Source organism: Ochotona princeps, chromosome 1 (assembly GCF_030435755.1).
Source record: "Ochotona princeps isolate mOchPri1 chromosome 1, mOchPri1.hap1, whole genome shotgun sequence".
In the NCBI taxonomy this organism is placed as follows: domain Eukaryota; kingdom Metazoa; phylum Chordata; class Mammalia; order Lagomorpha; family Ochotonidae; genus Ochotona; species Ochotona princeps.
The window spans coordinates 114,196,732-114,224,025 of record NC_080832.1 but is presented as its reverse complement, the minus strand read 5'-3'; the positions used below and the strand labels follow the sequence as shown (position 1 = coordinate 114,224,025).

The window sequence follows — 27,294 nt, the reverse complement described above, 5'->3', positions numbered from 1 at the left end:
CCATAGTGCTTCCTGTCTAAAGTGGTTGGCACCATAACTGCCAAATCCAAATTACACAACTGAAGAGCAATACCACAGGAGTAAAGGTCATCTCCCATCTTGTGCAGACTTGTAATCAAGCAGAGGCAAGAATGAAGCTACCAGATGAGTTAGCTACCAAAAAGATTATTTTGGATACTGGAACATTCATTCATTTTTTAAGACTTCTTTATTTTATTGGAAAGGCAGATTTACAGAAGGAAGGAGACATAGAGAAAGATCTGTCCACTGGTTCACCCCCCCATGTGGCCACAGTGGCCAGGGCTGAACAAATCCAAAGTTAGAAGCTTCCTCCAGATTTTCCATGCAGGTGCAGGGTCCTAAGGCTTTGGACCATCCTCCACTTCTTTCTGGATTTGAACTAGAGGAACCAGGACATGAGAAGGAACCTCTACGCTGTGCCAGTGTACCAATGTGTTGGAGACCAGCTCCAGCAGAGTTTGGAGCTCAAAAAGGGTGTTTGGATTTGGCGAGAAAACAGAATGGACCATGGTCACTTATTGCTTAGAATGAACGGCTCAAGAAGCTGTCTTCTTGGTGATTCAAGATGGGGAAATAGGCTAAGGACACATTTAAACAGACGGAGAAACATTACCCAAGGTGAAGCAGAGAGGGGACATTCCAGGAAATAGGACAGGACAGGCCAATGGCAGAGGGACACCTGGAGACTTATGGACACAGGAAACTAGTGGAGATAACAGTGTGATGTTGCAGTGACCAAAATACCCTAGCAGCATTCAACAACCAGCGATCTGAACTCCATTAGCAGCTGGAAATCCACCAGCAACCAGGTGGAAAAGGGAGTTTACCAGGAACTTGGGAGATAAACTCAAAGATCTGCTTTAATTTGGTTTGACCAGAAAGATTGACAGAACAGCAGATTCCAAACAGGTGGCTCAGAAACAGGGTGGATTTCACAGCCCAGACCGCCACTAGAGCCAAATTGATTGACATCTTGTGTAGGGAGACAAAGACAAAATAAGACAGGACTACACATGCATTAAGCTGGGAGTGAACTCATTTCTGGATCAGTGCACTACAATAACATGGCATCCTACAGGTTCCACCCAACATAGGACCGGGTAGCCCACAAAACTAATGGTCAGCAGATCCAGAACTCCACCAGTGACACATCAGGTGCCATTTTGTACAATATGGCAAAGACTTTGAGACTGCAGGGACAACAGTAGGCTGTGCATGTGCTGAGCTGGGAGTGACCTCACTGAACTCAATGCATTGCACTCGTCCCACAATAAAAATAATAATTTTGGCAACTTATGACTCGAAAGAGGTATACGTGGCCCTCAGGCCTAACAGCTAGGAGATTCTGGCAAGAACAATACCACCAACAAACTATTTATTTAGGAGACACCTATTTAGGATTAGATGTCTCCCTAATCCAGAAATGGGGAAAGGTTATACAGACAATGGCACAACAGCACAGGATCACAGGAAGTAGAGAGAGGTGAACCAGGAGCTGGAGCTCAGAATCCATGGAAGTCTAACATAAGAGCCCAGTCCTGGAACTCGCTGGAGGGAATGGCACAAGTGACTGCAAATAAAGAACCAATTACTAACCACAATAAGTAAAACTGAACTGGAGACCTGTGGGTGACACAGCTTAGAAATCTGTCTCAAGGAGAAGACCAGAAGTACAATGACCAAGAGCAGAAGAAGACAGAGGCACAATGAATACTACTGAAGACTCCCTTGCAAAGGAGCAAAAGTCTTTGCCAACCTCAGAGTTAACTGAAGAAGACATTGAGAAAACGGGGGACACAGAATTCAGAAAACTCATTATAAAGCTTCTAACCAAAAATGAGAAGCACCTAATACAGGATTTCAAGCAATTTCTAATTTCTAAGAATTAGAAGATATGATTAAAAAGCCCATAAGAGTTATGGGAGTTTCAGAAAGCACAGAAAGAGAAGCTGGGGTTAAAAGTATAGTCAATGAAAGAATACAGGAAAAATTCCCTGATTTGGAGGAAGAATTGGGAAACAACATCCAGGAAGAACACAGAACTCACAACAGGATTGATCAAAAGTGATATTCACCAAGACACGTGATAATCAAGCTCTATTCAATCAAACATAAGGAAAAGATCCTTAAATGTGCACATGGAAAAAGTCAATTGACCTATAGAGGAATGCCAATTAAATGCACAAGAGACCTCTCACAGGAAACTCTGCAGGTGAGAAGAGAATGGAGCAACATATTCCAGATTCTAACAGCAAAAATGGTTGGCCCAGGATGACGTACACAGCAAAGCTTTCCTTTGTCTTCGAAAAGGAAATAAAATTCTTCCACAGCAAAGAAAAGTTAAAAGAATAAGCCTCTTCCAAACCTGCCCTACAAATGATACTTAAAAATGTTCTCTTGACAGAGAACAGGAATAGCACCCACCAAAACCAAAGGCAAATGTGAAGATCATCCCAGTAAAATAACAAAGGAAGACTAAATCAATGAACAACCCATTACTAAACGACGGAATCAAATTATCACCTATTTGTACTAACCCTGAATGTAAATGGCTTCAACTCATCCATCAAAGGTTACAGATTAGTAGACTGAATTTAAAAAAAAAAATCTATTTGTTGCCTACAGGAGACCCATTTCACCAACAATATCAGCAGAAACTACATCTCATGGATTTTGATGGTTTTTGTTAGTTTCTTTTCTTTCAAACCGTTTTTTTCCTCATTAAGTTCTCCACCCACTCATAGGTCATAAAGTAACATCATTCTCTTCAAGAAGGTTTTTTATATTCTTTTTCGTTTCTTCAGCAACATGTTAGTCATTAAGTAGCATGTTCTCTAACTTCACAGCATTGGAAATCTCTTTTCATTCTTCTTGTTGATATTGTTTTGAGGATTTTCACTTGGGGGGATGTATAGTGACTCTAGTGGAGACTGTCATGTGCAGATGTGAGGATACACTACTTTCAGATTGAGGATGGACTCATAGTGAAACTGTTGGATGTGTCTTGACAACGGGATGCCATTGTCACTTTGCCATTGTCCATGCCCACAACGAAGGACTTATGACTGCTTGTGGAACTACACTGTTGTAATTGTATGGGGGAACTCAGTGGATAAGGGACTTAGGAAGGGAGTAGGGGAAATCCCAGAGCCTATAGAACTGTACCATAAAATGATCATAACAGGGCCCAGCACAATGACCTAGCAGCTAAATCCTCACCTTGCACGCACTGGGATATCATATGGGCACAGGTTCTAACCCCGACAGCCCCGCTTCCCATACTGCTCCCTGCATGTGGCCTGAGAAAGTGGTTGAGGAGGGCGTTAGGTCTTGGAACCCTGCACCCACATGGGAGACCCAGAGGAGGCTCCATGAACCTGGCTTTGGATGGGCTCAGCTTTGATCATTGCAGCTGCTTGAGGAGTAAATCATCGGACGGAAGATTTTCCTCTGTCTCTCCTCCTCTCTGTATATCTAACTTTACAATAAAAATAGAAAAAAAAATATTTAAAACAAATGATAGTAATAAAAATGAAAAACAGAGAAAGGAATTAGTGGTACTGTTGTACACAACATCTTTGGGACGATTTATAAGGAAAGCAAAATTGTTCATTTACATTGCAAGTTTAAAGTCATTTAATAATGTGCAGTTCCCTATGGAAAGCTCACATTTAGAAGTAATAAAATCTATTTCTAAATGGAAATGATTGACAAACTGTTTTTAAATTGCAAATTGTTTAGAAGGCAAATTAACTGTAGCTACTGATACACAGTATCTGAATAGTCAATTTAATGATTTAGTTAAGTAAATTCTGTTTTTTTCTCAGACAAAAAAGGTAGCTGTGTCTTTATTTTCACAGAAAAAATAATAATCACAAGCTTCTACACAAATATCTAATTGTTATACTTTTTGCTTCCTGTCTAAGCAGGCATGCACAGACATTCAAATGTTTTATTTTTTCCTTCATTGTCAAGCAGATGTTTTTAAAGATAATTCTGCAAAATACTATAATCATTTTTTTAAAGCAAGCCATTATTCATTCTTCAGTAGTAGCCACTGGGAGACAGCCAGAACTCCAAAGTCAAGGCACATGCAGTCACCTTTTAATCATTAATACACTAGGACTACATTTCTATTTCTACAATTTATCTTTCACTTAATGGGAAAAGAATGTCACAAGTTGAAAAAACATAAATTTCCAAAATGAAAGTTTCAAACACTAAACCCCCCCTTCAACTAGGAGATATATAACCCCATAAATAATCAAAAAATACAAATATGCTTCTAAAATACTATATAAGTAACCTTTAACTCCTCTAGCCAAAGTGTTATAAAAGCAACTGAAGCAGATACATTTTGTATACTCCAAAGAGATTGCAAGGACCAGCTAGCCCTTATGCTTATATTTATCACTATATCAGTTTTGGCTCATACTCCAACATTTTTATCAATTTTTAGCCATTTCCCAGAAGGCATGCTGAGTATCTGGGCCAGGCTCCAGGACTATAGCTACGTACACAACACGGTGTCCAGGAATGACAGGGGCTAAATTGTACTCCTGTGTGCATTAATTCTCATAAATTGTTAAAGGCCAACTCACCAGGATGTTCTTAGTAACATCAGCTCCTAAACTCATATCAGTTACAGAAACCATCTCACAAGAGCAAGCAACAATGCCTCAAAAGATTTCAGAATTCTTTAACAGGGTGGCTGATTGTCCATGGAAACGGGGTGAAACCACACTGAAGCAGTTGGAGAGATGGCCGACAGGCCTTGCGATACAGCTGGAAGCTTCTTGTGGCCTTGCCAACAGGGCAGCTGTTCTCTTTATACTTTGTGTCATTCACCCCATCTGCATGACCCCTAGCACTGGTGCATGCAAGCCACTGAGCCATCATCCTGGGCCCAGAACATTCATCCTTTTTTTTTTTTTGGAAGATTTATATATTTTTATTGCAAAGTCAGATCTACAGAGAGGAGAGAGGAGGAAACACAGAGAGGAAGATTTTCTGTCTGATGATTCACTCCCAAGGTGACAGAAACAGCAAGTGCTGAGCCGATCTGAAGCCAGGAGCCAAGAACTTCCTTCAGGTCCTCCACGTGGGTGCAGGGTCCCAAGGTTTGGGGAGTCGTCAACTGCTTTCCCAGGCCACAAGCAGGGAGCTGCATGGGAAGCGGGGCTGCCAGGATTAGGAGGGGCACACATACAAGATCGCAGTGCATTCAAGGCAAGGACTTTAGCCGTCAGGTCATCACGCAGGGCCAAGAACATTCATTCTTTAACTGACACAGCAACTGGAAAGAGTAAAATCATGCATGAAAAAGGGCTTTCAGTTTCACACAATATCCAAAGCACAACTGCTCTACCGTGAACCACAGCTCAAATACAACTTATGCATACTAAAATGAGAGGGAAAGAAGCCTGCCATGAGATGGAGCACTACTGACAGGTGGCATACACATCTTACTCTCATGCAGTACATTGCAGATCATGTTCTGAGAGAAATGGGCTATTTGGGGGAAAAAAAAACATGAAGTTGCCATTCTGTTTTCTGCTCTCTTACTACCAATGTCAGTAGACAACAGAAGGGACCTTTGTAGGTAGACAGCACTGTCAAGAGTCATGGAACACTTGATCACTACAACCCCTTCCAGCTGATTTGGCAGCACAAGATTGGCCAGATGTGCTGCTTAGGTCGTCAAACAGACAAGGCCACCTCAAAGCTTTGTGTTAGGAAGAAGCAGAATCTCCTTTGCATTCCACTAGCATTTATCAGTGATCACATTGAGGTTCTATAGGAATTGGATATGAAGTACTACCAGATATTAGCCAGTGAATGTAGAGTTGATCAGTTCAGAAGAGCAGAGTCTCTCCATGGAAAAGCATTGTTCTCTAAGGCCCAGGCTGACCTGATGCTCTCTGACATTCAGTAAAATGTTGTGCTCCAAGTAGCTGACTCTGAGTTGTCTGCTCTGTGTAAACCCTGTCTGTAGGAAGATGAAACCCTTTGGCAGCCAACAAGCAGTGTGATCCTGCCCAGGATCCCCAGGGGAATTGACAAAGGAACACCCCCATACCTCCAGTGTGTTACTTAGAGATCATGAAGTAAAATCACAGGTGAGGAGTCTTCACATAATTAAAGAAAAGTGCATATTAGAAAGAACTATGCATTTCAGCACAGATTTTAGACTTTTTGTACCAAAGTAAGCTTCATAACATTTTCCCATCAGCTTTTTGAAGTGCCCTTGTACATGATGCAATTACACACAAGCTGAATTTTAGAGGGCCCAACCCTGAAATCTTTGCTGAGTGATTTCTATTTTTGTCAATCTCTTCAGGAAGCCCTCCTATTCCATCTCTCTGTGTAGAGTTACATATTTGGAATGCCCAATAAGACATGCAAAGAGTAAGCTTTAAAATAATCTTTGCATCTCTATTTTTATTACAGATTTACTTATGTTACCTAAAGCCTCCTGCACAGGCAAGAAGGGTCCCCTCTGTAGGAGTCTTCATTGGGAATGAGATCCATTTACAACGTTGTGCACATAGCTGCAGCTCACAATGAACTCAGCTGAGCTTATGAGTATAACCTGACTCAGGGATGGTGCTGATCTTCCCCTAAGCCCATGGGTGAGTGGATGCTGGTGAGACCATTAGGTGCCTGTGGAGGCTGATTTTTCCAATGATGTCACTATTCTCTAGTCATGTGGATATTTGTGTATTTTCTCTTCCTCCTCAGAGGACTGAATCAAGGACACATTTCCTTCATTGCTCTGATATCACACAGGCACATGAATTAACAGTCAAGTAGCAATCTATTTGTGAGAGGAATCAACAAAATTTTCAGAGCACACTGCAGCTCTAGGATATGTTCTCAGAATAGCACTAAGGACATTTTATACATTGTGTTCTTATCTCCAGCCATCCCTGCAAAAGCAGAGAATACAACTATGATGATTACAGATTTCTAAAATGACCATATGTGTTAAATGGCACTCCGCTAAACAAGTTATGTGATTCCAAATTTTACAGGCTCAGCCATTACCTCATACAACATCACGTTCACTTTCTGAAGACAACCAATGACTCTTATATGAAAATCACTTTTATCAGTTTAATTCATGGGTATGCTTAATGCCTAATCAAAATATTATCCACTTGATTGAAGAGCAAAACTTCATAGAGTTCAGGCCAACAATGAATAGCAACTTTAATTCCTTCTAAAAAATTCCCCTCATCACCATTGTCACTCTCCTCTGCAAATGACATCATATCTTTTATCTTACAGAAAGTCATCCTTTGTTCTGTTTAAATCTTGTTAAAGACAATGTTGCCTCAAAATTCTGAAATTCAATTATAACTCTCAGTTAAAATTATGTGTTAAAATCAAATTCCTATATATTGAAAGTATTAATATCATCAAAATACCCATCGTACTTAAAGCAATTTACAAGCTTATTGCAATCTCCAAATACCAAAGACATTTTTTTGAACAGATAATTTTGTACTATGAATGTTTACTGTTAGTACCAGGTGTGAAATGTGGTTTTTTGTTATTGTTATACTTTTGTTTTCAAAAGATTGATTTTTCTGGCCGAAAGTCCTGATTGTTTTGGAGGTAATCTGTGACTACTTTGCCATGTATGTGTTTTTCCTTTCTTCCTATGTGTTCCATGAGGAAGATATTCTGACTTTGTAGATGAAACATGCTTATGCTTTATTGTATAAGAAGTCTTATGTTTTTTAAAGCAAATAAAGGTGTTTTAGTTAATTTTAAAAAAAAATAACTCTCAGTAATAATTTCAGTATTTAATCATCGGTGAATTCTTACCAAAATATGCTTATTAAAATACATCTGTCATGATTGGCATAATAGCATAGCACATTAAGCTCCCACTTCAGAAGCTGGCATCCCATTTCAGAGTGTCAATTACAGTTCCAGTTGTTCTGCTTTGATCCAGCTTCCTGCTCATGTAGCTTCTCCGGAATGCTGGTGATTGCTCCCAAGGCCCTCCTAGCTCCTGCCCTGTTTCTTGCTCCCATGTGATCAACCCAGTGCACACCCCACTATTGCCAGTCTTCACTGCACAGTAGACTACAGGGCTGCCCATTCCAGAACTGTAACCTCCTAACTGTGAACCTCAATAAACCTTTCCCTACCCAGAAGTAGCTTTTCACTATTTTATTAAGGTAACAAGAGCTGACTAATACACATCGCCAACTCCTCTAGGACACTAACTAATGAAGCTCATGAAATTAACTAATGAAGCTCATGAAATTTAGATCTTTGTGGTGCTTTCCTACTGTGGCTACTCCATTTTTTCCACAAAGGCCAAAAAATTCTGATTTTCAACATGTTGCCCGTAAAACCTTGTGTTGTTTACTTCTATCGTTACAGTCTGTTTTCCATTTTTACACATGCCCTTCTTAAAATTTTCACATACTTTTCTTTGCTTCTTTTTTGTTTCTTTTTTAGTTCACTAGCAAGAAAACTATGTGTAAAGTGAGCTGCATGATGTTTTGATATGTATACATGTGGAATGCACAACACAGGCTATTTAACACATGCATCACTTAACATAGTAAAGAAAACTATCACTGCATGTCATGTAATCCTCACTCTCCTTGTGTCTTGTCCTTGAAGTTGGAGCAAGCAGAAGACATTTTTTATTTCATGTTTATTGGGCAAAACATCATAAAGTAATGTGGCACAAGTGAGATCAGAGCAGGGGAGGCAATAAGGGTAGAACACAGAGGAGCACACCAGGCAATCAGGGAAGGTGCCGTCCTCAGTATCATGACTTCTGGGTCATGGTCAGGGGCTAAGGAAGCTGGCACGGAGCATGGTTCTCACAAGGTCATTAAACCAAGAGGAAGCCAGATGCTGAGAAACCACAATCTTCAGAGAACAACATGAGGAATTCAGAAAACCTCATGTGATGTGAAGAGTCAGGGGCAGAGGTTCTTCCCTGAGCGTCGCCATCCTTGCTTCAGCTCAGCAGCCCTGCAGATGACAGAGAAGAGTGTTGCTGTCAGAACTAATTCTGAAAACTGCTGTTTTTCCCTCTCTCGGGGCTGCAGGTGTTCAGAGCACAATGAGAAGGAAGATCAGTCTCTGGTCCCCTCAGCTAATGTTGACACAGAGCACGTGCCTCTTGATGAATGAAGAGTCTTATGCAAACTGCCTGATCACAAGTCTCATTCCCATGTGTTCCCCATTATTTCAGACTCACTTTGCCTCTGCTCATGGTAAACTGTATTTGAAACTAGAAGAATATCAAAGTGCATTACCTGTTGGCTGAAGTCCAGAGCGCCCTGGGAAGGAGAGAACATACATGCTTAAAAGATATGGAGATATTTCCATAGTTCAAACTCAGTTGAGATTCTTTCATTGGAGGTTTTGACCAATCGTATAGTCCAGCATCTAATTGTCCTGGCAAATTCAACGGCTTCCTGGTGAGACCATCTCTGGTCCAAAGGCAGAACCAGCAGAGTATCATCCCAATCAAGTAAAAAACTCAACCCAATATTTACAACCATTTACAGCATTATGGCATTAATTGACATGGTATTGATTAACCAATATGTTACTAGGAAAATGCATGTTCTCGACCACAACCTGTGACTTCCCCATAGACATTTCAACTTAGCGGGGTGGAGCAATCCACCGTGGGAGGGGGAGGGTTTGGGGAGGGGCGGGGGGAATTCCAGTGCAAAAAAAAAAAATGTGTGTCACATAATGCAATGAAATTAATAATAATAAAAAAATAAAATAAAAAAAAATAAAATAAAATTGAAAAAAAAAAAAAAAGATATGGAGATATCTCAAGGCCCAAAATACAAAGTCCCAGTCCAATACTTGTCATCTAAGGTTTCTCTACAAACCACATCCCACACCACACACATCAAGAGATTAGAGCATAAAGCACAGCCTGGGATAAGGAAGCTGCTGTCACACAAATTTGGTGCATTAAATTGCCTCAGTGGCTCCTCAATCATCGGCACAGGTTCACAATCCAACAATATCTCTTCGTTAACCTTTCATTATCCTTATGAAACATAACCTCTTCTGTTTTGACCAAGTCCCTTGCACTGCTAATGTCTATATTTCCAGGAAATTTAGGATCAAAGGGTAAATATAAAGGGCCAATAATGAACACATACCTAAGCTGACGAAACATCCTATCTCTATCCCAACTAAGCCTAGGGGAATCTTCACTATCAACAGGTCCTCACCTTTCTGGCTCCTGAAGTAGATGAACAGCCCCAGCCCCAGGAACAGCAGCCCCAGCACAAAGCCCCCGACTCCACTCAGCATCTTGCTCTGTGCAGAATTAGACTGAGCTCCTGTGGGAAGAAGCCAGAGTCAGGCATTTGACATAAATCCAACCTTCCTCATGGAGACCAGAGACACAAGGAAGTAGCCTGAACCGGAAGAGCTACAGGAACTGGCCAATCTGAGACAGACTTGAAAATCACAATGAGCATTTACATGCCTCAAGTATAGAACACACTGAACATCAAGGCCCTGAGACAACACCTAGTGTGTGAGGATTCTGGGAGAGTGGGTTCTGATCCAAGTGGCAGTGGTGAGAGTGCACTCCTCGAGGGTCAGACAGCCCCTGCCCTGCCCTTCTGCTCGGATCTCAGTGAGCATCAGAGCAGCAGAACCAGAAACACAAGCCCAGCACTACAGGCAGGGTCTGGAGCCAAGGGCTAAGTGGATGACCACGATCTGTGATGTCATGGGAATGTTCAAAACAAAGACAACTTCTTTGTGCCATGTGGGGGCATTCTTCTCCACAGAGGTAGAACCTTCTACAGAGTTTTCCCCAGTGACCTGCACTAAAGGAAAAGTGCCAGAAAAGGGAGGTCTGACACTTGGGGACACTCCTGGTTGGGCAGGGATTTATATAGGTCAGGAAGCTGCTCACTCCATTCCACAATGATTGGGCTGCTCACACTCTGGTGCTCCACATGGCAGCTGTAAACCTCTCCACTCTCAGGAACCGTCTCCAGCATCACCAGGGTCTGGAACGTCCAGTCTCCATTCCGGATCAGGCCTGTGGACACCACTCCAGCCTCCTCTTCCTCCTCATTGTGGAACCATCGCACTTGGATGTTGCCTGGGTAGAAGCCACTCACTGCGCAAACCAGGAGGTTGTGGTGCTGCAGGGACTGGACTTTGGCAGGGTACACAGTCACCTGTGGCACAACTGGGAGACACAGGGAGAAGGGATCAGGGAGGTGGGCACAGGAGTCCTCCTTGGGCGCTACTTCTGCCTCTGTCCACATCAAGGCTCCAGTCCTAGGCAGGCCTCCCTCAAAGCCAGCCCTGTGTCCTACAATGCTGAGCCTTTTTTTTTGTTGTTGTTTGTTTTTGATTCTTATACCAGGGAGCCATTAGTTTTTAGAATGTCAAGGAAAATTGAATTCATCTATTCTTCTCAGCTTGGGGAAGTCATTCGTTATTACAGTATTTTACTAATCTGCAAAACAGATAGCAAAGGAATGAAAAGGGTGCTTTCTGGAATCAATTGTTTGTGTTCAAATTCTATCTTTGCCTCTTAGTATGGATCCTGGGTGAGATTTATGGTTTTTTTCTAGTTCAGTTTTCTCACCTGGGAAAGACTGAAGTACAAATATGTACACCAGTGGTGACATGGGATGAATGTATCTAGAATACGTAACACAATGACTGGAGTTTACGCTCTGTCGGCTGTATGTTGTCTTTGTCCTTGATTTCTCGCAGGAAAAATGTGACTCTGTACCACCTGCTGCAGCAGGAAGGTTGTCTCTGCAAACTCACAGGTTAGGACATACAAGAAATGTTATTATTTTTTTTTTGGCTGCTCTCTGCCTCACCCCATGCTGAGGCCCCAGTCTGGAGCAGGAGCCCTGAGCAGAGGGAAAGGAGAAGAGAGTCTATATTCTCAGCAACTCTCAGTGTGGCTCACCAACCACACTGCTTGCAAAAGAAGCACAACTATTATCATCAGGGTTTTACTGCTGTCTTTCTTTCTAAACTGACATTTGAGAGCAGTGCGTGGTCTGCCAATCACCAACATGTGTTCTTAACACCTCTCCCATCCCTGACTCTGCCAACCTCAACAGCACTTTTGCTGAGAGAAACCTAGAGGAGACATATTTAACACACAAAGTGATAGATTTAAGACTGCTGAAAACTCATTACGAACAATATCACAATGCATTTCACTAAATAAAACATTGTATTCTTATTATGTAGAGTAATATATGGTTTCTAAATATAAACTATCAGCCAAAAAAATTAGGGTTCAAAGACCAACAAGTGTTAGAATGTTGCTGCTCTATATGAAAACCACAGCTCAGAAAAACTCAAACCCTGAGGTAAGACACAATAGATAATCACTGAGCAGTCACACTTGGCCAGTAAATGTGAAATAGAGGGGAGAGTTTCTGTGGCATAGTAGGTAGAGCCACTGCTTAGAGCATCTGCTTGCCTTTAGCTGCCATTGAGGTACTAACTGCTCCACTTTAGATTCAGCTCCATCCTAACGGCCTGGGAAAGCAGCAGAGGATGGCCCGGTGCTCCATACCGAGCAACCACGTGGGAGAACTAGAATAAGCTCCTGGCTTTGACTTCAGATCAATTCAGTAGAACCGACAGATGGAAAATCTCTCTTTCTCTCTTTTTTCTCCTGCTTCTCTTTCAGTAACTCTTTCAAATAAACAACAACAACAACAAAAAACCCTTTTAAAAATGTGAAGAATATTCAGAAACCTAGAAACAAAATAACTAGACATTAAAAATAAAGCATGTGGGCCCTGCGCGGTGGCTAGAGTCCTTGACCTGCATGTTCTGGGATCCAGTATGGGCACCAGTTCTAGTTCCTGCAGCCCCGCTTCCCATCCAGCTCCCTGCTTGTATCCTGGGAAAGCAGTTGAGGATGACCTAAAGTCTTGGGACCCTGCACCTGTTTGGGAGACCTGCAAGAGGCTCTGGGCTCCTGATTGGATCAGCTGAGCTCTGTCAATTGTGGCCACTTGGGGAGTAATCCAGCAGATTAAAGATCTTCCTCTCTGACTTTCCAATAAAAATAAATAAATCTTTAAAAATAAATAAATAAAGCATGTGAAACATTTTGGAGCACAGTGTGCTGTCTGGATCCTCAAACTTGGTTGAGTGAAATTCCCCCTACTAGAGATCAAAGGTATCTGGTGGTGGGAGATGAAATTGACTACACTGATCATTCACACCTCTGATTTTGTCATAATTTCCTGAGCAACACTATGTAACCAGTGCTTGCCTGGTATTTACTCCACCAGTCTTGGCATCCTCAGTGTCCAGACACGCTGTGAAGGAGAAGGTATCCACAGGTTGTAAGGAAACACTGCATCACTTTATACAAACAACTTGGTCATCACCTGGTTTTTAAATGACTGACTTTTAAAATTTTATTTATTTATTTTAAGTCAGAGTGATAGAGACTGTGAGAGAAAAAGAGGTGCAAAGAATGTTCTATTCACTGGTTCACTCTGAAAATAACGAGAAAGACCAAGGCCGTGCCAGGCCAAAGCCAGCTCTGAGAAATGGCATCATGAAATAGTATGTATTGAAGGTTCCTGGAAAATCATTTGTGCTGGCTCTCCCAGACAGCTGCAAGAAATCACAAATATCTGAGCCATCCTCACAAGCTTTCCCAGAGCCATTATCATGAAGCTGGATCCTACTTGGAGTAGCCTGGATGAAACTATGGCATTTTAGCAGCCACTTAAGAAGTGTGGCCCTGATCCTTAGACCCCACATCTGCTGGTGCTCTGGGAATTACCCCCTCCCCCGGGCTCCCCACCACACACACACACGGACCAGTGTATTGGATAATATTTTTAAAATAGGTAACAAAGGGAAATGTGAGGTAAATTGCACCAGAGATGTACAAAAGGAAACACGTGACTAATTCAGTCCTACTGACATTATTAAAATGCTAACAGCGGGATGGTAGGTCAAATTGCCAGCTTCAAAATCGTTAACTACGGAAACATTTGACAAGGTGAAATCACAGTGAAGCAGGACAGATAACTCAGACCTAAGGTCCTCCTCACAGCAGGCAGCGCCTGAGGGTCCACACCCGACCCCACCCGTCCCCCACCCCTGTCCCTGCTCACCTTGGCGCTGCACCAAGAAGGGGTCAAGGATCTCGTAGTTGTGTCTGCAGAACGTGTCCACGTAAGCCATTTCCTGCTCCAGGAGAGCCTTCTGGCCATTCCAGTACTCGGTATCTGGCCGCCCCAGCTCGCTCATCGCCTGGAACTCGCCCACATCACTGTCGAAGCGCGAGTACTCCTGCCGGTTGTAGATGTATCTGTGCAGGAACCGCACCCGCTGCGCCCCAGTGTCGTGGTGACACTCAGCTTTAACCTGCTCCAGGAAATAGGCTGTAGGGACACAAAGACCGGGTCACAGGGGCGGCCTCCAGGAGGAGACTGACGGTCCACGCCAGACAATAAGGGGCACAAGGGGAGGGGGCGGCCTAGGACACCCAGATGAATCTCACTGCCCCCAGGCTGTTTGTCCCTTCTTGGCTTCCTGAGAGTCCCCCATGGGACAGGAAGCCTCCTGATCCGCAGCCATCCATTCAGCTGTGTCTCCCCACTGCCTGGGGACCCCCACGGGGAGCTGCACTTTCGCCCTTGCCCCAGCAGCACCACCACCTGCCTCCTCACCAGGAGCCACCACCTCTCACCTTGAGACTCCAGGCCAGTCCTCTAACGGGTCCACTGCCTCTTCCTGGAAACATGCCCTAAGGCTCATTGGTGCTCAGCCTGAGTTTAGACCCTATTTTATTCCCCCAAATGGGGAACAACTGGCATCGTCCCTGCCTTCATGACACTGAAAGCCAGCCAACCTGCTGGACAGGGAGCGCATGAGGTCAGTTCTAAGTTAACCTTGGATGCTGCTTGATTCCCCACAGAAGTTTCAGACACACTTTCTTTTTTTTTTTTTTTTTTCTGGCTAAACTCATGTAATGACGTGAAACACTATTTGAAACTTCCTTTAACATCATTTTATCTAAGCACTCTCAATACTCTGAAGACTCATGGTGCGTGACTGGAGGGGTGACACTGGGGAAGAGCTGGGAAGAAATGGCCTGGACCACAATGTCACTTAGGCAGATCCCACAAGCATCCATGCTCCATTGGTGAAATATTTAAGATCCAAAGAAGGTGGTCCAAGACAGTGTCACAATGTTATAAGGAACCCAGCCTGACTCCGTGACAAAGTAACTCCCGTCCATCCCATCTGGTATGAGCCCAGCATCTGAAGTGTACTTACCACCCCTGTCCCTGGCCAAAGCCCGGGCAGAACTCAGCAACACCAGTGTCCCTGGCAGGGTCAACACACAGGCACCTCTGAAGAACCACAAACAGGAGGGGCAACTGCCAGAGGAGCAGGCAAGTCTCAGTAACAATTTTGACCCTTCTCAATCTACATGCTAATTAATGAAAAAATTTAATTATTTAGGCCTGGATTGGGTAATCTTAGTGTCGAAGAACCAATCAGCATCACCAGTGAGAAACATCATCAGTTGCTGGTCAAGAACATCAGTATGAAGATGTCCTCCTTAAACTTTAATTTCCTTCCTTGGACAATAAAAACATTTGATCCCATTGCATCCAAATCAGGTTAATTTAGCTTCTGTTGTACTCCACCTCTGAGATGATCATTGCTAGATTCCCAAGTTTGAGACTTGCAAGAATATTCATCTTGATTTGCACAAGTGTGTATCTGAAGTGTTTAGGGGCAAAAGAGGTAGAACGAAAATAATTCCAAATGAAAACTTTTAATCTGGGTCTGGTATCATACATTGATATTGTAGATATGGGAAATTACTTAACCTATCTCCATGTAACTGAAGGAAAGTGATCTTTCCTTATATTGGAAAATGCTGTAATTCTGTGGGCACAGCAAAGTGCCACCCTGCCTGGTAACTGATGATGTGGCAGGATTAAGGCAGTTGATTGGAGAGAATATTTGTACCTCTTCGGTGGTAGCAATGTTAAAATAAAAAAATAAAAGATTAGTTAATAGTTTAACCTCAATATAACAGGTCTGCTGAAGCTGCCCCAAAGTCCAGCGACCCCTCTGGAACACAGGTAGGCCAGGTACCTAGAGGAGGTAATCTGTGGGAGGTTCTTAGAGGTGCCCCTACAAAACACTTAACCCAACCACATGATCAGGACCTTCTAATTAGTGTATTCAAGGTTCCAAGAGACCCAAGAGGGCTCCAATTCAGCTTTTGAAACATCTCTGCTTTAAAATAATTAACATTTTGAAAGACGGTGTTTAACCTCTTATTCATACGTCCTATTATTTTCCCTTATTTTGTTTGTACTACATCACTTTATTTTTATTCTCTTGTTTTATCATAATGTGTTATATATGACTTTCCTAATGAATACATTACAGCATGCTAAGGAATAACACACTATAGAGAAAGTATGGGTTGCATCATTGGTGTGTTCATGTAATTTTAAACATATAAGGCCTGGCATGATGCCAGCACAATGGCTCAGTTGGCTAAATATTCCACCTCTAAGCATCAGGATCCCATATGACCTTCAGTTCATGTCCCATCTGCTCCAATTCCCATCAAGCTCAATGTTTACTGCCTGGGAAAGCAGTGCTTGATAGCCCTAAGTATTGGAGCCCTGCACCCATGTGGGAGACCAGGAGGGGGCTCCTGGCTTCCTACTTTGAATTTGCTTAACTCAAGCCATTGCAACCACTTGGGGAGTGAATCAGTGGATGGAAAATCTTTCTCTCTGTCTCTCCCTCTCTCTGTAAATGTGTCTTCCTAATAACAAATATATACATATAATAAATTTTGTTTTAAAATTTCATAATACTATCTTGGATAATTATACATTACATCAATATTATTCATTCAGATTCTGAATAAAATTTAAATAATAACTCCACATATGAAGGACCCATTGATTCACATTCCACTGCAGTTCTAAAAGCAGTCATTTTTTTTTTAAATTTATCTACTTACTTGAAAGGTTTTTTTATCTACTTATTTCACAGAGAAAAGGTATAAGCAGAGAGAGAGAGAAGGCAGATGCTGGCATGTCAACAGATGCTGGTGGCCTGAGCGAGAGTGCCCTAGAGCCCTGGGTAGGCACACAGGCCCCAGGCTGACACCGCACACCACCAGAGGACTGAGATTGGGGAGCTGTAGATTGTTCAGGGAAGTGTGTCTGGAGATGTGTGGGAGGGAAGACTGCCACGGGAGGACATGGCAGGTGAATAGTAACTTCTAGGAGACTTCCATCAACCTGGCTACAGCACCTGCAAGTAAATGGGGGGACAAAGACCGGGTGGTTTTGTTGTGCCCAGATTTTGAGATCCCCAGAAATCACCAGGAGTCTGAAGTCGATCCAAGTGCACAATGATGATTTATTCAAGCTCAGCACTTCTGAGCCTAGGTTCTTAACAGTTGAGAGCAGGCGGCTGGATGACCAACCGGCCAGCCCGCTGGCCAGGACCAACACCCCTTACTGGAGTGTGGCCCCAAAGAACACATTCATAGGGTTGTTATAGGGGCAGTCCACAATAGCTTGGAAAGGGGCGATTCACAATAGCCTGCAAGGTGAGGGGAAATACCACACATTCCCTATCTATCTCGGCTGGAGCCCATGCCTCCAGCAACCAAGGGAAGCACCCACTTAATTATTTGGAGCCAACTGTGAAATAACCAGACTTAGGTGAGCCTTGATTCATAAGAATTGGGACCCATCATGCTACAGATCACATAGGTAGTTCAGCCTGCAAGCTCATACAGTTTGTTAGTAGCAATGAGACATTAGCAAATGGTTGGGATTTTGACAGAGGTTCTTCAATTTAGAGGAGGAAAACCAGAGGAGCTTTGGGGACCAAAATAATACAGACACCTGTGTGGGAGACCTAAGCTGGGGCTGTTGGTATCAACCACCACCTACGATCAAACACAAAAGCCATGGTTAGGTGGCCTACTAGCAAGGCTTAATCACAGTACCCATCAATGAGTGTTGGAATAGAGGGTGGACCATATCAGCCTGGGCCATGACACTAACCAACTCAAAAGAGAACTGGATCTGGGAACAGATTCTGTGGGAAATCACAGGCTCACCCCGACCCCTGTGGGACAGCTGCCAGCAGCTGGCTTGCTCAAGGACTGGGGCGGTGACAGGATGAGCTAGACATTACCATGGAACACACCAACACACATGGGTACTGGGGTTGGGAACAGGCCATGGCTGGGTGTTGGTCAGGCTGGGCAGGGATGCTTCACTTGTTTGCAGGTGTGTGAGTTGGCTCTGTAGGGGCAGACCAGGCAGAGCCAGGCCAAACAAATAGCACACTGGCATATGCGGGAACCACGAAGGGGTATGGGTCATGCAGAGCTATGCTAGGTTATCACATCCACCTGTTTGCTTGAAAGCCAGGGATGGGGCAAGCTGGGCAGGGATATGCTGCGGTTCCTACCAGCAGGAGTTGCGACTGGGGTGGGCCAGGCCAAGCCAGGCTGTAGAATCTGTTGGCAAAGGCCAAGCTGGGTGATGGGGCATGCCAGGCTGGGTCAGAGCAACCACTGGCATGCACACATTGGGGACCCTGGGATGACATGCTACGACCTTCCCCTATTTCTGGGTACTTCTGTGGTTAGGTTGATGGTAGTGGCCCTCTCCCCTTCTCTCCATTTTCCTCAGATACTGGAAGTAAAAAGCAGATTGGGGGTAGTTCTCTCATTCATTTTTTTCCATTCCTCCACCCTCCCCACTCTGATTGGTGGTCCACATGGACATGCATTGCTCTCATCTATGTAAACATCTTCAAAAATAAAATGAGTATAATGAAGGGAATTAAACAACTCAAGGCTAGTAAATGGGACATTCCAGATGACATCCTACTACCTCATACTCAATTTCTGAAAAGAGAAAATAATTTAAATAAAATTATTAGTTTAACTCTTGAGTATTCCTAATGTAAGATAATTTCTTTATTGAACAGTAACGTTTTATATAATGTGGGACAGATTTTATGCAGCAATTTTGGTTCCAAAAAGAAAGAAAAATCCTCATGATCAATGTTACCCATCTCTGGAAATGAAAAACTGCATTTATCTTGTGTAGTGACTCCTATTAGCTCCTGCACAAATCTCATTAAAGATAATGGTGGACTCCATATTCCTAAATCCACTCTATTGATTTCAATCATTATCTCAGTTTTTCAAGGCAGAACATTTCAGAACAGAATAGAAATAGTATATCACTTTGTTCAGAAAAGCACATTTCTGTTAATGCAGAAACTTCAGAGCTTATTGCAAGGATTAAGCAGAATTTACTGTTTTTCTTGGATCTCACAATATATTATCTGGTCATGTCAGTAATAATTCAGTACTTACAGCAGTTATGAAATTGAAACAGCACAATATCATGCTTGGTTTGAAAATTAGAAAATCATAATCAAAATCAGACTCAGAATTGGCACAGAAACTAATGTGTGATAACCTAGAGAAGAAAAGGTAAGCTTCTCCTAAGCATTAAGACATGAAAGACATGATAAAGAAAAATAATTATAAATCAAGAAAATACGGAAATGCAGTCTAAAAGGAAATGATTGAAATTCTTAAGAATATAGCATATAATTTTAAAATTACAGAAATGAGTTTTTTAAAGAAGAATAAGCAAACAAATATTAACTCAACTTTGTATGCTATCTACATGCATGAAAAACGCTGATATTGTGATGGGGTGCAGTGGGGTGATAGCTAGCATCCCATAGCAGTGGGCAGGCTTGCCAAGATAGTGGAAGGTTAACTGAGTGCACAGACGCCAGCTCCAGAGGCTCCCCATGCCACCCGCCACCACTCCTGCCTGCTTCCACCCTATCAAGTTTATTGAATGTGTCACACAAAAACTTTAGGATCCAGCCACTCCCTTTCTACCTCCTGCTACTTAAGTTAATTGAATGCTTTGTACTATGTATGGAAATTTTAAACCACACACCTCTTAAGCTGATTGGAGTATGAGAACTTAAAAACCTCTGACTTTGGGTACACGGTACAGTGGCTCCTGGAGTGTATTGGGAATTGCTATTGCCAAGCTTGGCCAATAAAGACTCTCCCTTACAACCCACACTTGTGTGTGATGTGATGTCACTCATTCTCTACAACAGATACCTCTACTTCAATATTAATACAAGGGTTGTAGGGCCTGGCGCCGTGGCCTAGTGGGTAAGTCCTTACCTTGAACGTGCCAGGATCCCATATGGGTGCCAGTTCTAGCTTTGGCAACCCCACTTCCCATCCACCTCCCTGCTTGTGGCTGGGGAAGCAGTCGAGGATAACCCAAAGCCTTGGGACCCTGTACCCACATGGGAGACTTGGAAGAGGCTCTGGGCTCCTGACTTCGGATTGGTTCATCTCCAGCCACTGTGGCAGCTTGGGGAGTGAATCATCGGATGGAAGATCTTCCTCTTTGTCTATCCTCTTTAAATATCTGAATTTCCAATAAATATAAATAAATCTTTTAGAAAATATTAATGCAAGGATTGTGCAGGTAACAATGTAACAACTGTCACCAAACCGTCCATGCTACAAGTGATCTCTAGACTGTGCCTCCGAGATATCAGGAGAGGAGAAATCTGGCTCAGCCTCTATTGTTTGTGCAAGAGGTCAAATATTTCCTAAGGGAAAGGCAATTAAACTGGTTACTGGATGAAAATGGTTATCAGCACAGAAATTCCACATTCTGACTTCCTTTCAGTTGTTTTAAAATCACTTTTATTATTTATTCTCTGCTTAGCAGAAATTGCACACATTTATTTTATATAATGTTATGCTTTATTATGTGTATATAATGAGGAATAATTAAATTATATTGACTAAAATCACATCGGGGGGATTCGAGAAAATGGCCGACCGCGGAGGGTTGGTGTAAAGGGGAACGCAGAGAGAGAGGGCCAAAAAGTGCCAGAAGAAGGAGCAAGTCTAGTTAAAAATAGTATACACAGGTGTGCGAATCCCACAGGACACTGCGGAATCAACAAGATCCACGCGATTTGGAGAATCAACCAAAAATAACAACAAAGAAACCAAGGAAGCGCTCAGCGGCCGGCTCAGTCTCACCGCAGCTCGAAAACGGGTGAGTTGGGAATCCAGCGGGGGGGAAAGGCCAGCGGGAGTTTTGAACAGCCAACTTTGGGAGATCGTTGCACAAGGCCCCGCCAGTGGCGGCTGGAAACTGCAGGAGTGCTGAAACCTCTAGCACTGGTGGCGATATTAGTGACCTTGGTGGGACCCAGGCAAAGACAGGGACGGCTAAGTAACACACATTCCCACATAACGAACGCTACGGTACCGGAAGGGCGCTAGGATCCTGAAGTGCGGTAGCCGGCAGCTACCCCGGGACCACAGCTAAACTAAATTCTGGGCCAACCCAGGCCGAAGGAAAGCGGCCGTGCCTCAGACAAAAAACCAAAGTAAAACAACCAAAAAAAAAAAAAAATCCTAGGCGCTGAAACCTAAGGCTGAAACCTAACGCGCTGAAACCTGAAACCCAGAAGGGAAACAAAAACAACTCCCTGGGCCGAAGGAAAACAAAAACCTAGGCTAGCAAGACCTCAGGCCACCCACTAGGTGGCAACAGAGGTCAAGGGTGAGAATTCAGCAACACCTGGGGCCACAACCATGCGGCGCAATAGGAGAGCCAGTGAGGTAGATGCAGCTAATGCCATCCCAAAAAGCCACCATAAAGCCTGGTCGATCGCAGAGATTACAGATGAAGAAACTGAAGACGTCTCTGATAAGGAGTTCAGAAAAATAATTATAAAACTCTTCAGAGACAATGAAAAACGATGGGATGAGCTCAAAGATTTTAAAAACCACATAATCACAGAAACAAAATCACTCAAAAACGAGAACCTGGACTTGAAGAATAAAGTTGAGAGCTTAGCCAACAGAATTACAGCAGCAGAAGACAGGATATCCGACTTAGAAGATTCCCAGAATGAAAGCAGGCAGATTATTAACCAACTAGAGTCACAACTACACAAGGCAACCAAGACGATCCAGGAGATGAATGACAACATCAAGAAGTCAAATATCAGAATCATGGGGCTCCCAGAAGGAGTGGAAAGAGAAACAGGCATACAACCAGTACTTGAGGAAATTATGCAGGAGAACTTCCAAAATACCTGGAACATGAGTCCAATCCAAATTCAGGAAGGCCAGAGGACTCCCCACAGGGTGGACCCAAAACGATCCTCCCCAAGACACGTGGTAATCAAGCTACCCTCCAATGAATACAAAGAAAGAATCCTAAGGTTAGCACGATCCAAAGAGAAGCTTACATTTAGGGGTAGGACCATCAGAATCACTGCCGCCTTCTCAGAACAGACGCTCCAGGCAAGAAGGGAGTGGAACAAAATCTTTCAAGTACTGAAAGAGAACAACTGTCAACCAAGAATACTCTACCCAGCAAAGATTTCATTTGTATACGAGAACGAAACTAGATACTTCCACAGCAAAGAGAAATTAGAAGAATATGCCAACACAAAACCAACTCTACAAAATCTCCTTAGAAATGCGCTACTCCCAGAGAAAAAGGAAGCAAGCCATAAGCAAGGATGGCAATCAGGGAGATCTCAATAAAGTCCATCCACGGAAACGACAATCAATTACCAACAACCTCAAAAACACAGGCATATGTCACGGCATTATTATAATTTCTCAATATTAACCCTCAACACAAATGGCTTAAATTCATCACTGAAAAGGCACCGATTAGCAGACTGGGTTAAAAATCAGGACCCAACTATATGCTGCTTGCAAGAAACGCATCTAACCAGAAGAAACTTCAGGAAACTCAAAGTGAAAGGATGGAAACAAATATTCCATGCCAATGGACGAGAAAAAAAGGCTGGCGTGGCAGTCCTATTCTCAGATGATACGGACTTCAAAGTAACAAACGTCAAAAAGGACAGGGAAGGGCGCTACATCCTCTTGAAAGGGAGGATCCAACAAGAACCAATCGCAATTCTTAACATATATGCTCCTAACCCGGATGCACCCAGCTATGTGAAACAACTACTTTTGGACTTAAAGGGAGACATAGATGAACATACGATAATTCTGGGAGATCTGAACACCCCACTAACACCAATAGATAGATCAACGCAGCAAAAGCTCAACAGAGAAGCCACAGAACTCACACAAACAATAGAACAACTGGACCTAGTAGACATCTATAGAATATTTCATCCTAAGGCCACAGACTACACCTTCTTCTCAGCAGTGCATGGTACCTTCTCCAGGATAGACCACATAATAGGACACAAAGCAAGTTTAACTAACTACAAAAATATCAGAATCATACCATGTACCTTCTCAGACCATCACGGAGTGAAACTGGAAATCAACAACTCAAAATGTCCCAGGAAACATGTAAACTCCTGGAGGCTGAACAATATGCTACTAAACGAACAATGGGTTAGAGAAGAAATTAAAGACGAGATCAAAAAATTTATGGAAACCAACGAAAACCCAGATACAAATGTCCAAAACTTATGGGACACCGCCAAAGCAGTGTTACGTGGTAAGTTTATTGCAATTAGCGCGCACGTCAAAGCTCAAGAAAGGCAACAAATGCAGGAATTAAGCACACACCTCCAGGAACTGGAAAAGCAACAGCAGAAGGACCCCACAAACAAGAGGAAACAAGAAATTATCAAAACAAGACAAGAACTAAATCAGAAAGAAATTAAAAAAACCATTCAGAAAATAAATGAATCAAAAAGCTGGTTCTTTGAGAGGATAAACAAAATAGATACCCCACTGGCCCGACTGACAAAGAAAAAACAAGACAAAGCAAGAATTAGCAGCATCAAAGATGAAAAAGGCAACATAACAACAGACACTACTACCATTAAGGAAATAATTAGAAATTATTACAAAGAACTATACGCCAACAAATCCGATAACCACTTGGAAATGGAAAGATTCTTAGAATCCCACCACTTACCAAAACTCACCCCAGAAGCAACAGAAGACCTGAATAAACCCATTACCGAATCAGAAATAGAATCAGTGATTAAAGAGCTCCCAACAAAGAAAAGCCCAGGCCCAGATGGTTTTACCACAGAATTCTACAAAACATTCCAACCAGAGCTAACCCCAATCCTTTACAAGCTCTTCAAAACAATAGAAAAGGAAGCAGTTCTTCCAAACTCATTCTATGAAGCCAATGTCACCTTAATCCCCAAACCGAACAGAGAATTAACAGAGAAGGAAAACTACAGACCGATCTCCCTGATGAACGTTGACGCTAAGATTCTCAACAAAATCCTAGCCAATAGAATACAAAAAAACATCAGACAGATCATCCATCCAGACCAAGTAGGTTTCATCCAGGGAATGCAGGGATGGTTCAACATAAGAAAATCCATAAATGTGATACATCACATCCAAAAACTGAAAAACAAAAACCATATAATAGTATCAATAGATGCAGAAAAAGCCTTCGACAAAATTCAACACCACTTCATGTTAAAAACCCTAACCAGGGTGGGGATAGAAGGAACAATCCACAACATAATCAAAGCAATATATGAAAAACCCAATGCCAGCATCATACTAAATGGAGAAAAACTAGATCCCTTCCCACTGAGATCTGGAACAAGACAAGGCTGCCCACTATCACCACTGCTATTCAATATAGTCCTAGAGGTACTTGCAGAAGCCATAAGACAAGACAAAGAAATCAAAGGAATCCAAATTGGAAATGAAGAAGTCAAGCTTTCACTATTCGCAGACGACATGATTCTCTACATAGAAGAACCAAAAAACTCAATACAAAGACTCCTAGAACTCATACGAGAATTTGGCAGAGTGGCAGGATACAAGATAAATGAACAAAAATCAACAGCCATGGTGTATGCAAATGGCCGCAAGATGGAAGAAGATCTAACCAACAAGCTACCATTCAAAATAACAGAGAAAAGCATGAAATATCTGGGAATAAATTTAACCAAAAGCGTAGATGACCTTTATGAAGAAAATTACAAAACACTCAAAAAACAAATAGAACAAGACCTCGAAAGATGGAACAACATCCCATGCTCCTGGATAGGAAAAATTAATATCATCAAAATGTCTATACTTCCAAAAGCAATATATACATTCAATGCAATCCCAATCAAATTACCCACAACATTCTTCATCGAACTGGAAAAAATGATACACAGATTCATCTGGAAACACAAAAAACCACGAATAGCCAGAACCACTCTGAAGAACAGACACTTAACAGGGGGAATCACAGTACCGGATCTATGGACATACTATAGGGCAGTGGTCATCAAAACAGCCTGGTACTGGCACAAAGATAGAGAGGAAGATCAGTGGAGCAGAATAGAAACAACAGATGGAAACCCACACAGATACAGTCAATTAATCTTCGACAAAAAGACAGACAACAACCCAAGCAAATGGAAAGGTCTGTTCAATAAATGCTGTTGGGACAACTGGTTGATAGCCTGCAGAAACAAAAAGATAGACCCACATCTCTCACCATACACCAAGATCGAATCTAAATGGATAAAAGACCTAAACCTACATCCAGAAACCTTCAAACTTTTGGAAGAAAATGTTGGAAACACACTGGAACACTTAGGGGTAGGTCCTCACTTCCTAAAAAAGACTCCAAATGCAGTAGAAATCGAGACCAAAATAAACAATTGGGACCTCATCAAACTAAGAAGCTTCTGTACAGCTAGAGAAACAATCAACAAAGTAAAAAAGCAACCTACAGAATGGGAGAAGATCTTTGCACACTACATAGGAGATAGAGGGCTGATCTCCAGAATATACAAAGAGCTACAGAGAAACCAAAACAACAGAACAAACAAACTGCTCAAGAAATGGGCACGGGAAATGGGCAGACATTTCACAAAAGAACAAACCCAAATGGCAAACAAGCATATGAAAAAATGCTCAAGTTCCTTGGCAATAAGGGAAATCCAAATGAAGACAACAATGAGGTACCACCTAACTCCAGTAAGGATGGCACACATACATAATACCACCAACACTTGCTGGCGAGGCTGTGGGGAAAAGGGAACCCTTCTCCACTGCTGGTGGGACTGCAGACTTGTACAGCCTCTATGGGAATCAGTTTGGCGAATACTCAAACAACTGAAAATCAACATACCATATGATCCAGCAATAGCACTCCTAGGGATATATCCAAAAGATCTCCTACACAAGAAACCAACATGCACGCCTATGTTCATAGCAGCACTATCTACAATCGCAAAAACCTGGAAGCAGCCAAAATGCCCATCAATAGAAGACTGGATAAGAAAGCTATGGTTCATCTACTCTATGGAATACTACTCAGCTATTAAAAAAAACGAAATGCAGTTCTTTGTGGACAAATGGGCCCGACTGGAATCCATCATGCTAAGAGAAATGAACCAATCCCAAAAGGTTAAATACCACATGTTCGCCTTAATTTGAGATGAAAAGATGACAATTTGAAAGATAGTACCTGTATATTGTAATATTAGTGCAATCTCTAACAACCTGTATCCAATGCAATAAGATAATGCGATATAATCTATAAAACAACAATTAATGTCAGAATACTTAAGATCTACATCAAAAAAGTGTAAAACCTACTATACCCTCAATAAGCTATGTTAACCGGTAATGGGGAGGGAGTGCAGGGAAATCTTTCAAGACCATAAAAAGAGTGAGAGAAAAAAAAGTACAATATAGCTTATCAAGGTCAAATCTGGCATTTCATAGGCAGCAGACTCAAAGCGGCACTAAACAACAATAAAACTACTATACCAATGCATGAGGGGGGAATCGGGTGCGATCCTGACAACCTCTTAACAGGAGGTCATGTGCGTGGAGCAGGGGGGCACTCCAGAGTGGAGCAGGTGGTAAGGAGGAAGCTTGGATCCCAACCATGAAGACTCCCAGATCTTCAACACAAACTACTAATACGAGCAACAAGGACTATACCCCAACTGCCAAGGAGGCCACAGGGAATTGGATGCCCTCGGAGGCCGAGTACTCTGAGGTCACCCACCCCCAACTGGAGCTCCCGCAGGGGATGGAAGAAGTCCAAACACTACTGCGCAGAAACCAACGTCATCGGAAAGACAGCCAGAAGCCCTGAGCGGTCAGCAGACACAGAAGAACAATTAATGTCCTTCAGGACCAGGGAGGAGAGCTCT

The 27,294-nt window shown here is 42.6% G+C and overlaps 1 protein-coding gene across 3 annotated transcripts in view; it reads right to left on the bottom strand.

Moving 5' to 3' along the window:
* Positions 1–8,970: 8,970 nt before the first annotated feature.
* Positions 8,971–27,294, bottom strand: part of LOC101534727 (H-2 class II histocompatibility antigen, E-S beta chain-like) — a 51,192-nt gene continuing 32,868 nt past the window's right edge. For 2 of the 3 annotated variants that reach the window (XM_058664939.1, XM_058664952.1), the window contains exons 2-6: positions 14,172–14,441; positions 10,958–11,239; positions 10,260–10,370; positions 9,315–9,338; positions 8,971–9,027 (exon numbers count right to left, since the gene is read on the bottom strand). In XM_058664939.1, coding sequence (XP_058520922.1) covers positions 9,014–9,027; positions 9,315–9,338; positions 10,260–10,370; positions 10,958–11,239; positions 14,172–14,441 — 701 coding nt within the window. In that variant the 3' untranslated portion in view covers positions 8,971–9,013. The remainder of the gene's footprint in view (positions 9,028–9,314; positions 9,339–10,259; positions 10,371–10,957; positions 11,240–14,171; positions 14,442–27,294) is intronic. The other variant, XM_058664934.1, reaches the window with a different exon arrangement.